The 13,249-nt window shown below is 30.1% G+C and overlaps 1 protein-coding gene across 1 annotated transcript in view; it reads right to left on the reverse strand.

Moving 5' to 3' along the window:
• Window positions 1-6,898, reverse strand: part of LOC145793843 (zinc finger BED domain-containing protein RICESLEEPER 2-like) — a 33,077-nt gene extending 26,179 nt beyond the window's left edge. Inside the window, exons 1-3 of the mRNA XM_082876720.1 lie at window positions 6,302-6,898; window positions 4,795-6,199; window positions 4,621-4,702 (exon numbers count right to left, since the gene is read on the reverse strand). Of these exons, the coding sequence (XP_082732846.1) occupies window positions 4,621-4,702; window positions 4,795-6,199; window positions 6,302-6,898 (2,084 nt within the window). The remainder of the gene's footprint in view (window positions 1-4,620; window positions 4,703-4,794; window positions 6,200-6,301) is intronic.
• Window positions 6,899-13,249: the final 6,351 nt, after the last annotated feature.

The raw sequence follows: 13,249 nt of genomic DNA on the forward strand, positions 1-13,249 counted from the left end.
AGTAATTTTCCACAAAAATAGTAACGTAATCTTCAGATTCCAAAATTGAAAACCACGTATAATATACAAAAGGGTAAAATAGGTATTTTATAAACTAAACTAACGTTGAGGGACCTTAGACACCAGAAAATATTATTGTGGATTTCTCCTCATACTAAAAGTTGGATAGGGACCTTAGACCAATTTTCCCTATTTTTTTGGGGAAGTTTTTAGGGATTGTTTAGGATGACCTAAATAAGTGCATTTTTTGTCTTTTTGTAAAAAGATGTACAGAAAAGTAGAGAGGTGATGTGATAAAAAAAAGATAAAAAGATAAATTATTTTATGTATGCCAAACTTGGCCTAAAAAAAAAAAAAAGCAGCGCAACAACTAGTGCCAAAGAGAGCCGGCCGCAGGACTACATTGAAGTGGATCTGAACATCGGATTATATGAGAGTGGGCTGGGATTCCAATTCCTCTATGCTTATTTGGGTAATATGGGCCTTGTTCTATATGGGTTGGGTCCATTCCACAAGCAGAAACTTGGATCAAGGGCTCTAAAACTACTTCATTTTGGACATCAAGTACCAGCCCTCCTGTTTACTCCCAAATCCTACAACAAAACATTTTTTTATTATTTTTTATTATTTTTATGAATTTTTGGTCTAAAAGCCAATAAAAATGAAGTTATTGTTTGGTAACCTTCTGATTCCTATTTTCTATTTTCGTTTTTATTTTTTGAAAAATGAAAAGTATATTACTTTAGTTTTAAAAAAGTGGAATTGATTTTAAAATTTTTAAAAATAAAAAAATGTTTTTACTTTTTTTTCAAAATAAATTTTCACTCTCTTTACTCCTCCACCACTACAATCACACCAACTGCTACCCAACTTCGGCCATTCACCACCACTGACCGCTGGCAATCCTTCAAACAGTTCTAGCTCAATAAGATTTAAAATAAGAGTGAAAACTCATAGGTGCACATGTTATATTGAGGCTTCATTTGGAAAGCCATGATTTGGGTTTTTTTGGCTATTTTAGTCACAAAAAATAAAATAGGCTATTTTAGTCATAACAAACAAAACATCACATCCAACCCATAATCATTACATTCTTCTCTCACAAAAAAATTCAAAAAAGTCAAAAAATCTTTCTCAAACCAAGCTTTTAAGCCCAGACTAAAATAGCCAAAAAAATTAAAAAATCAAAAAACCAACCCACTTCCCAAACAGAGACTGAATTATGGCTCGTCTCCTTCAGCAATGCAATGGGATACTTATCTTTCTTTGATAAATTAAGCAAAAAAGAAAAACACAATAATATGCAAAGTTTGATAACCACAAGACAGTCCACCTATACAATTCCATGATGGGATTAGGCTAGCTCAATATTTATTTGAGGCATGAGACTGTATCGCACGCTCCTTTAAGGAGCGTGGTGAGAGCATTTAGCTGAACAAAAGAATTAATAGATCAAATGGAGAAAGTTATTTAGGCATATTTTAAGTAGATAAAACTCAGTTTTTTGGTTTTTTAATTTTTTGGAGTTATATTATTTTTATATATATATATTTTTAAAAAATTAAAAAAATAATTTTTAAGTCAAGTTTGACTATCCTAAATAAGTACACACTTTTTATCTTTTTATTTTTTTCATCACATCATCTCTCTACTTTTCTGCACATCCTTTTTATAAAAAAATAAAAAATACACTTATTTAAGTCATTCCAAACAACCACTTAATCAACTTCTCAAAAACAACTCTGAGTAGTTATTGATTCACACCACACAAAATTCCTGTATCAAAGGAACTAATAGATCAAATGGAGAAGTTATTTAGTAGTACAGAGCATTGATTCACACCACATAAATAAAAAATAGGGGTTGTTTAGGATGATCTAAATAAGTGTATTTTTTATTTTTTACGAAAAAATGAGCAGAAAAATAGAGAGGTGATGTGATGAAAAAAAGATGAAAAGATAAAAAGATAGATTATTTTTGAGTTGCCAAACTTAGACTTAGTATCATGTTATCTTCTTGTAATAGACAAAGAGTAACAAAACCTACTATTTTAGCCAATAACTGTGGGGTGTTTTGGCAACATGAGGTTGGTTTGGGGAGTAGGTTGGTTTTTTTAGCTTTTTTTATCTATTTTAACCTGGGTTAAAAGTTTAGTTTGGAAAGGATTTTTTGATTTTTTTAACTTTTTTTGTGAGAGAACAGTGTAATAATTATAAGTTGGATGTGATGTTTTGTTTGTTGTGGTTAAAATAGCCTATTTTGTCTTTTGTGACTATTTTAGCCACAAACCCTCTTCCTAAATGGACCCACGCACTTTTTTAGGTTTGTAGCAAAAGTTAAAATGTGGCTTTTTTTGTCCTTTTTTTTTCATTTGGGAAGTTAGTTTTTAGTCAATGGTGAAATTACTATTCTACCTCTCACAGGTCAAAATGTATTACATGGGTGAAATTGTAAATATTTTCAATAAATGAAGGTAGTTTAGTCATTTTATTGTTATTTGATATCATAAACAAATATTAATCAAAAAAGTTAAAAGTAACTTTTTACCAACTTCCCAAATCATTTGTCTACAAAAGTTAAACTTATTATCAAATTTGAATTTGATGAAAAATAGTTCATTTTTCAGTTCTAACAGTTTCATTAAATCGATATCAAATCAAGAATATCAAAAATGTTTTACTAAATAGAGGACGTTTGAGAACTTTTAGCATTTTACTATGTGGTGTCATTGATTTTACAGAATTAGACGATCGGTGGATGTCTGGCCAGATATTTCTCTATCATCTGCTTACTTCAACAATTCTCATAAAAAAGCATACTCAAAGTGGAGAAAGATTACTCTTGTTGATCGATTCTGGTTGGTCATCCTTTCGATAGACCGGTGTGTTGATAACAGCTAAAAATATTTCGTTATAGTGCTTAGATATCACATAAAATTTTCATTCAAATTTAATGAAATAAATGATATATAATTAAAGATACTTTTAGAGCACCATTTAGGAGTTGTTTTAGATAATTTAAATAAGTGTGTTTTTTGATTTTTTATGAAATATAGATTACGTTTGAAGTGATATAATAGAAAAATAATATAACTTAAATAAGATTGTATAATTTAAATGAGATAGTAATTTTATAACTTTTTAAAGTTATGGCAAATAAGACTTTAGAGTTGTTCTTGAAATAAACTATAATTTCTCGATCAAATGAGGCTAACGACAAGGCAAAGGCCCGTGTGTGGCCCACATCGACGCAGACTAGACGGCTTCCACGGCCAGGATGATGCCACGTGGTAAAATGGTGTGGAATGGGCCGACAAGGACGACAGGTGAGCACGTGGGATGTGGGGACCCCAAATGTAAATGAAACAACTTTTTGTCAAATCAAAGGCCTGAATAAGTATGAATAGAGATTTAGGGGCGTTTTAGGAAGTTGGTAAAAAATTGATTTTTTGTTTTTTATCAAGTTTTTTGACTTTTTTGGAGGTGTTTTAGAAAGTTGGTAAAAAGTTGACTTTTTTAATTTTTGGTTTAATATTTATTTATGACATCAAATCAAAATAAAATGACCAATATATCCTTGCCAAACTTTGAAATTTTAAGTAATTTGTTAATATGGAGGGTATTTAGGTAATTTCACAAGGTATCTTTTTTGTCACTTGCCAAATGCAACAAGGCAGCGTTTTTGGCCGGACAGCTTTTTTTCATAATGCCAAAAACGCAGCGTTTTTGGCATCTTCCCAAAATGTAGGGGTGTCCGCGGTTCGGTTTGGGACGGTTTGCGGTTCGGTTTGGACCCGCCCGCATCTATGCGGTTTGAGGAAAAGTCAACCCGCAACCGCCCGCAATGCGGTTTGCGGTTTGTGCGGATAGGGTTCGCGGATGTGCGGGCGGTTGCAGGCGATTTGCGGATTGATTTTTTTTTCAAAAATTATTTTTAAACCCTTTTTTTTCCTCCCATTTTGTCAATCTTTATTTTGGACATTTTTCCTCATATTTTATAAAATGCTCCAACATTAATAATTAATGAATTAAAACTTATAAAAAACTTACAAAATAAAAAACACAACAAATTCAATTCGAAACCTAAACAAATCACTCAAAATCTACATTCATCATTAACTTACATTCATCCTACATTCATCATTCATAACCCAAATAAAAAAAATGCTACATTGAAAATTCTACATTCATCATTCCTAACCCAAATACAAAAAAAAAAAGAAAAAAGAAAATAATTCTTCATTAACTTACATTCATCCAAAATGTAAAAAAAAATAAAAATTCATTAACTTACATTCATCCAAAACCAAAATGCAATTAAAAAAAAAAAAATTTGTTGTTAAACTTCATTCAATACAAACCCATGAAATAAAATAAAAACATTTCAATTCCAATCCTTCATTCACATGTTGTCAAACTTCATTCGCATCCAATCCAACTTTCACAAATTCTAATTCCAATTCCAATTCCATGCATTTGGTTGATGAACCTTACACAAAAACAAATTGAAAAAATATAAACTTTAATCTTCAATTATAGTAAAAAATGAAAAGATAAACAAATGTCTATATATTTCATCTCAATATAGTAACAAAATGTATTGAGTATATGAAAAAATTACCAATGATCAAATGGATATTGGAGATCAATTATAGCATCAACATTATAGGTTGAAGTTGAAGATGAACTCGACTCCAAAATACCTAATTAGGAATCAACAAGAGAAGATTAATAAAACGTACATTAGAAAATGAACAATACAAATAAAAATGAAGATACATAAATTCTCATTTACCCGAGTCATATTGCTCAAATTCCTCCACATCATCCATCGCCTTTCGAAGAGAAATTGGAAGGTTGCTTCGAAGCCAATTTTGAGTACATACAAGAGCTTCAACCATAGAAGGTGAGAGTGAACTACGAAATGGGTCAAGAATACGCCCTCCCGTACTAAAAGCCGACTCCGATACAACGGTAGAAATAGGCATGGCCAACACATCCCTTGCAAGTTTTGATAACACCCTATATTTGGTTGCATTCACCTTCCAATAATCCAAAATCTCAAATGTTTGATTCTTTGCAAAATGTTCAACCTCGGATAAATATTGTTCCAATTCCGACTTAGATCCACTAGTGCATCGCCCCTCCAAATAGGAATTAAATTGGGAGTCAACCAAAGAATAGGGATCATCATCATCATCATCTTCCACCATATTCACAACTTCACTCACACTTGGAAGTTTCTCATTTGAAGGATAAAGTGTGACATAATGGCTATACAAACGACTCAAACAACTCTTAACCTTGTCAACCATCTCTTCCACCTTCCTATTATCTCCAAGAAATAAATTGGAAAAATAAAACTCCAAGTATGTCATTTTTTTGGTAGGATCAAGAACCACTGCAACATACAACAACAAATTGATTTTACTTCCATCCCCCCAATACTTGCTAAACTTTAGCTTCATAGTCTTTGCCATTGAGCTCAAAGTATCATCCTCCTCCAAAATTAATTGATTAATTTTGCTTTCAATAACAAACATCTCTTTGTAAAAAGTATTGGAAGTAACAAAGAGAGACCCCGAAAATTTCTTAGTTGCAACATAAAATAATTTTAGTAACCTCAAAAAAATTCTACACTTTTTCCAATCCAATTCATTCAGACTTCTTCTTATGCCACCATCAACATCAATGAAATAAGGTTCAAAGTTGGAATCCACAAACTTCAATCGGTTAAAAGCCTTCTCATACTTTTCGGCGGCCTCTAACATCAAATAGGTAGAGTTCCACCTAGTTGGTACATCTAGGCATACAAGAGCTTTTGAATCAAGTTTGAGTGTGGCCGCACATTTCTTAAAAACATCATGCCTTTGAGGAGAAGACCTCACATATCTCACCTCAAGTCTAATGTTGGCAATAGAATCATCCATTTCTTTCAACCCATCACTCACAACGAGATTAAGAATATGTGCACAACAACGCATATGAATAAACTCATGTTGCAAAATAGTCCCCTTCCAATCTTTGGTTATCGTTTTCAAATATTGAATGGTAAGATTATTAGAACTAGCATTATCAACTGTTAAGGTGAATATGCTATCAATGTTCCACTCAATCAAACACGACTCAATTTTTCGACCCAATGTTTCTCCTTTGTGATCCTCAACTTGTTGAAAATTTATGATTCTTTTTTGAAGTTTCTAGTTATCATCAATGAAATGAGCAGTCAAACACATGTAACACAAATTCTGAATAGATGTCCAAGTATCCGTAGTAAAGCAAATTCTATGACCCTTCATGGCCTTCTTTAACTTATCCCTTTCATTCTTGAATATGTTGAGCACTTCTCTAGATATGGTTTGACGAGAGGGAATTGGTATGAATTTGGGTTGCATGACATTACAAAATCTTCTAAACCCAACACCCTCCACAAATCTAAATGGTAACTCATCAATGACCACCATCTCCGCAAGAGCCCTTTTACAAGTATCAAAATTAAAAATTGTTGCTACAACCTCAACACCCTCTTCATTTTGTTTCGGTCTAAGATTTAATGTTTGTTGACCATCTGTATCCCTATTTGGATATTCTTTACAATTGGGTGTATGACTCCTCAAATTGCTAGTCCCATGAAGTCTAGGGTCAGCCATATACTCTTTCTTACAATATTTACATACGGCTCTACGCTTCCCATCGGTCCCTACAACCTTGTCAAAATGATCCCAAACTGTGGATGGTGCTCTCCCCCCTCCACCCTCACTCTTTCTCTTTGGGGGTCTAGGAGGCTTAGGTTTAGGTTCAGGTTCAGGTTTGGGTTCGACTAAGAGGGGATTCATTTGAAAATTAGAGGATTCCGGAGGTACAAGATTGATTGCGGGAGATTGAATACTATCCTCCATTTAAACTGGATTACAAAAACAGTCACAGATTCAATTTTAATTCAATCAAACAGATTAATTCAACAGATTTAATCAAAAATTAATTCAACAGATTAATTCAATAGATTTAATCAAACTGAATTAATCTGTCACAGTCACTAGTTTTTGATTAAAATTCAGTTTCTGATTAAAATTCCCAAAAACTCAATCCACATGTAAATCAGAAATTAGTGTTACAAATAAAACCCATAAATAGAATAAACCCAAAAAATCAGTGATAGTATACAAAAACAGTCACAGATTAATTCAACAGATTTAATCAAAAATTAATTCCAAAAAACAGGTTCATCACAGATTCATCGCAGATTTAATTCAATCCAATACCATAGATTTAATTCAATCCAATACCACAGATTTAATTCCAAAAATACAGATCTGTTGCAACAAACAAAAAATAAATAAATAAACACAGACATTCCAAGTTTGGCACCACAGATAAAGCTCTAAAACAGATCTCTAACAAAAAATAAATAAAAATACAGATCTGTTCAAAAAATACAGATCTCTGTTTATGAACTGATTTCAATATTTGAACTGATAATTCCTATTTAAACAGATTTATGAACCGATTTCAATATTTGAACAGACATTCCAGATAATCCCTATTTGAACTGATTCATGAACTGATAATCCCTATTTCTAAACAAACAAACACAAACAGAGATCGGGGCGAGAGAGAGAGAGAGAGAGAGAGAGAGAGAGAGAGAGGCTTACCTGTGAGAGAGAGCCGATCGGTGTAGATGCAAAACCAGAGAGTAGGAGACTGTGAGATGAGAGAGTGAGGGAGATGAGATACTGAGAGAGACAGATCAGAGAGAGACAGATCTCAATATGTTCAAAAAAAAACCAAAGATCGGGGAGAGAGAGACATAGACAGAGATCAGAGAGAGGGGCTTTACCTGTGTGCGATGAGGTCGATCGATCGGTCGATCTTGTGAGAGAGAGACTCGATCACTGAGTGCGCAGATCAAAATCGCGAGTGAGAGTGAGAGAGAGACCGAGAGGAGGAGAGGAGATACAGTTCTCTGATGAGTGAGTGCGTGAGTTTGATTAGATTAGGGTTTGTCTTGTTTTGGACGATCAGATTTGAAGGGGAAAAAAAGAGGTTATTTTGAACGGTTAGATCAGATCAGATTAAAAAAAAAAAAAAAGAGTTTTATGCGGGCGGGTTGGGCGGGTGCGGGTCAAACCCGCAACCCGCCCGCAACCCGAAATTTGCATAAAATCCAAACCGCACCCTACCCTAATGTGTTTGCGAAACCGCCCATACATGCGCGGTTCGGATCGGGTAGGGCGGTTTGGGCGGTTCGGATGACCCTATGCCCAGCCCTACCAAAATGGCACTTAGAGGTTTAATTTTGAAATTGTAAAGGGAATTTTAGTGATGAGGATAATGAGTGGGGTTTACATGTAATATAATATATATATTTATATTTATATTTATTTTTTTTGTCACATTATTAGAATTTTTTTTAGAGTTTTAAAATTACAATTCTTTATCATTATTGATTATTTAAAAAATATTTGAGAGCTTTAAATTAAGAACTCTAATATGTGGCCTCACTTATTGATATAATATTTTATTTTTTTTTTCTTATTCACTGTCAGCTCAATAGAATTAATTTTAAAGCTCATTGTCTAGAGCTCTCTATCATGGTTCATAATTATTATTGGAATAATATTTAAGAACTCTAATAATAGAACTCTAAAGAAACTCTTATAGTATGAGCCACAATGATATTATTTGTGTGTGTGTATTTTTTTTTTTTTTATGGTCATTGCTAAGTGTATACAGCTCTGTTTGGAATTCTGTTTTTAAGGGATGTATTACTTCCCTTATTATTGATTAAAAAATATTTTGAAACGCTAAGGCATGAGTTTTAAAAGAACTCTAGATGTGAATCTCACTTCATTGATGTGATATTTTAATTTTTTTTAAAATTTTTATATCACTAAAATTGAATTTAGAATCCCAACTCTAAAGTTCCCTATCATCACCGCTATTGATTGGCTCAAAAACACTACATGATAATGTCCTTAATTATAATTGAACAATCAGTCAATACAAATGGATGAAAGTCATTCTTTTTATTCATCACAATAATTTTTTAAGATATCACGTAATAATATTCAAAACTAATCAATAACTTCTCGATAAGTGAGTCCAGCTCTTATGAAGAATGGTTGAAATTTTCGTACGCACTTGCTTTTGGGTTGGATTGATTTGATTTTTGGATATGTGAGCAATTATGATTCCATCTTTTGCTCCTAAAGTAACAGAAAGCGACCCCTTCGATTATATTTATGGTAAATTACAGAAAACTCTATTTAAATTATGATTTATTTATGTTTTATTTAATTAAATTTTAAATTTTAATAGTTAATTTTTTAAAATATTATTTTATTATAGTTAATTTGTTTTTGTTAAAATTATGTTAAAAATTTATAGAAAAATAAATCATGTGTAAATCACATGACATATTTATTAAAATTTTAGAATAATATAAAATGTAAATAAATTACTAGATACGAGTATTATTATCCAAAAAAAATAAATAATAGATATTATTATCCTAAAAATTTAGTAACTGTAATTTGATTTTCTGTAAATTTTTAACAAAATCTTAACAAAAATGATTAATTATAATAAGATATTATTTTGAAATAGTTAACTGTTAAATCTTGAAATTCAAATAGACAAAATGCAAATGGATCATAATTTAAGGATGTTTATTTTAATTTACCCTTATAATTAAATGACATCTATACCCAAATGATTATTCTTTTTGTTATTTTAGAATTTACTATCAATTCCGATTTTTTTAATTGATGAAAACTAATTATTAGTTGTTAGATTAACACTTAATCCCATTATTGCAAAGCACTAAGGCTGTGTTTGATTGAACGGACTGGAAAATGGGCGATTAGAATTCATCGGACTTGAATCCTGGGGCTATGAATCTCCCAGACTATTTGGTTGGATTAGATATGTATCCTGCGTTTGTTTTTTCATGGGATTAGATGTCTGTAAATGACTATTTTTAATGATTACAACGTTTAGTTGGATGGACTGGATATGATAAATGAACAAAAGACTATTTTATTATTTTTTAATTGTTTACTAAGTAATAGCAATATTAAACATATCTTTAATATTTTAATCATTTTTAGCTAGATTAAATAAAAATTTATTTTATTTTATTTTTTACACAATTCAATAAATTTATTTATTTTTAAATAAAATAAATAAATATCAATAAAAACATATGTTATTTTTTAATTAAAATTTTAAATAATTTTTTTAAAATAATAATAATTAAACAATGAAATTAAATAAAACATCTATTAACATTTAAATAATGAAATTAAATAAAATATAAACAAAATTTTAAAATAAAATATCAATAAAATATCTATAAAAAATTATTTAAAAATAAAAATAAATAAAACATCAATAAAAAGTTAAATAAAATTATTTTATTTTTAAATTGAGACATTTAAATTTTATTGAATTTTACTAAATATAGTACATAATTAAATAGTAGATCAAAATGGTCATTTCACCACTTAATCCCAACAGTAAATAGTTCCTCTAAAATTGTCTCACACCCCCCTTAGTATAGTATAATCTCCCGTATGAGGCATAAGGAGTGTGGCCGGACTCCATGTCCAGCGAACTAAAAAAAACACAAATGTCGGATTAGATGCTTCATTTGGATTACAATCCGTACAATAAATAATCTCTTCCTTAAGTGTTTTTGTCTCTTAATTTAACACTTTCTAACTTATGACGTCCTTCTTAAAACTAAACCCGAGTCATGGTAGCCAATTAAAGTAAACCTAATTTTTTATCAACTGCAAAGTTGTTACAACTATATGGATCAAGTTTTACTTAGGGACGGGGAGAGAGGTAAAAAAGAAAAATGTAGTCGTAATATGAATTTCCATGTTATGCTTGAGTTCATGAAACGCATCGAATTATATTTTAATGATTTAAATCGTTAATTTATAAATTTTTACATATATATTATCTATTAAAAAATTAAGTTAATCAAATTGTCATAATCTTTTTATTTTATTTCATTATAATCTAAAAAAATCTTTTTTATTTTATTGTATTTGTCTTGAAAAAATAGATGATAAGTGTGTTTTTAAAAGGGTAAAATAATATCTTTTTTTTTTGAGACATATATAATAATAAAAAATTATTGAATTAATTAATTATTTTTAAAAATAATATACACACAAAATCTTACCAAATAAATAATTTAAATTATCAACACAAAACTTATAATAAATCTCACAAATCCAAACATTAGAGGTAATACATGCCACGTTCAAATTCATAATTATGTACTTGGATGAGACGTTTTTTTTTTTTGTCGTCTGATTCATAAGATACAAATTAAATGTCCCTTCACATTTCACATTTTGCTTTTGCCTTTAAATCCACTTATATTTTTTCTTGTTTTTTTTCGCCATCTTTCTTTTGTTTCCAAACAAAGTTAATTGATAATTGACCTTTTTATAGCAAGTAGTACCATGAGGGACAAATGAATTGAATACAAACGTCATTCAGAGTCGTAAAAAAAATCATTGGAGTAATGTTCATGGTCTTTCTATTATTGTCTTTGGATCCTAAAATTCTTAGGATTACTTGATCATATTTTATGTAGTCGAAAGGGAAATATACATGTTGGTTTGTTGCATGCTTTCTCATACAATATATTCAAGTTTTAACTTCTCAATTCAATTTCTCTTCATCACTAAAAATTTTATTTATTTAAAAAAAATCACAGATAATTTTTACTCCTTTGAAACTATATCTCACAAACACTCAGTGAAAGATGAATTTAATTATAATGAGTGGTAAATGATTAGGAAGTGTAGCATGGTAAATTTTATTATTTTAAATTAGTGTGAATCCTACACATAAACTTGATTTTTAATGAATCAATACACTTAGAAAGTAAAATAAATTGATAAAAAAAATTAATGATAAATAACATTTTTCTTTTTAATAAGGTTCTCTTATAATACTTTACTCCTCGTTGGGGAACATATTTTTTTAATAATATTTTAATTTTTTGGCTAAAATGTGATGTAAAAAAATTAATATATTTAGAATATTTTTTAAATTTTTTACAAAAAGATGGGTAAAAAGTAGAAAAAAATGAAATTTTTTGACTTTTTAATAGAAGTTGTTGACTTTTTAATTTTTTTAATAAATTTTTAACTTTTAAACTAAAAAATGATATTGTCAAATGAGGCATAAGATGAGAGGGATAAAAAGTCAATGAAGCTAGAGAAGGATTGCATTTGCCTTGAAATCTTAATTTTCAGGGATAGCTATAATGCCTCGTTTGAGAAGTGACTATTTTAGAAATTTTTTGATTTTTTGACTATTTTAATAGGCTATTTTAGTTTTTGTGTTTGGGAAGATGAGATGAATTTTTAGTTGAGTTGTTGTATTGAAAAGTGTGTTGAAATGATGTTTGAATTTAAAATGAAAAATTTGTCCATAAATTATAATTTTTTAAATTGATGTAAAGAGGTAAAATGGTAATTTAGCCGTTGATGATGACTTTTGAGACTGTGACAGTGTACTGTTCGGCGCTGAGCCTATTTTTTTTTTTTTTAAAAAAAAACTTTGAACAGTTTTGTTTTTTAGTTTATTTCTCATTTCAGGCTATAATAGCCTCAACCCACCATTCCCAAACAGCGCCAATATGTGTCTCAGAAGTGATTGGGAACTCTAAATAATAAAACACGAATGACTCTAATGAGGTAGAAATGTCCAAAAAAAAAAAAATACAACAAGAGAGACACCCATTATATCATAGGGGGAGCCAACTTATTAGTCCTCTTCTTAGTGTTCTCAAGCATTTTTGTATGTGGCCTTCGTCTTTTTGACTCTACACATTAGAGTTTGGAATCTTACATTTGCTTGGGAAGATGGATTTGTGGTTTTTTTGGTTATGTTAGTCACAAAAGACAAAATAAGTTATTTTAGTCATAAAAAATAAAACATCACATCAAACTCAGAATCATTATACTCTTCTCTCACAAAAAAAGTCAAAAAGTCAAAAAACGCTTCTTAAATCAAGTTTTTTAGCCTAGGCTAAAATAGCTAAAAAAAATTAAAAAATTAAAAAGTCAATCCGCTTCCCAAATGAAGTCTAAATTGAGGAAATAAAAAACCATAACAATAACATGAAAAAGGGATTGGGAACTCATCTTGTCTAAGAGGCATTTAAAAAGCACCAATTTTTTTTGCCATGGTTAAAGACCCTAGAATAATGGTAGTGAATC

The sequence above is a fragment of the Camellia sinensis genome, chromosome 6 (genome assembly GCF_055761805.1).
Source record: "Camellia sinensis isolate YWXY chromosome 6, ASM5576180v1, whole genome shotgun sequence".
Lineage (NCBI taxonomy): Eukaryota > Viridiplantae > Streptophyta > Magnoliopsida > Ericales > Theaceae > Camellia > Camellia sinensis.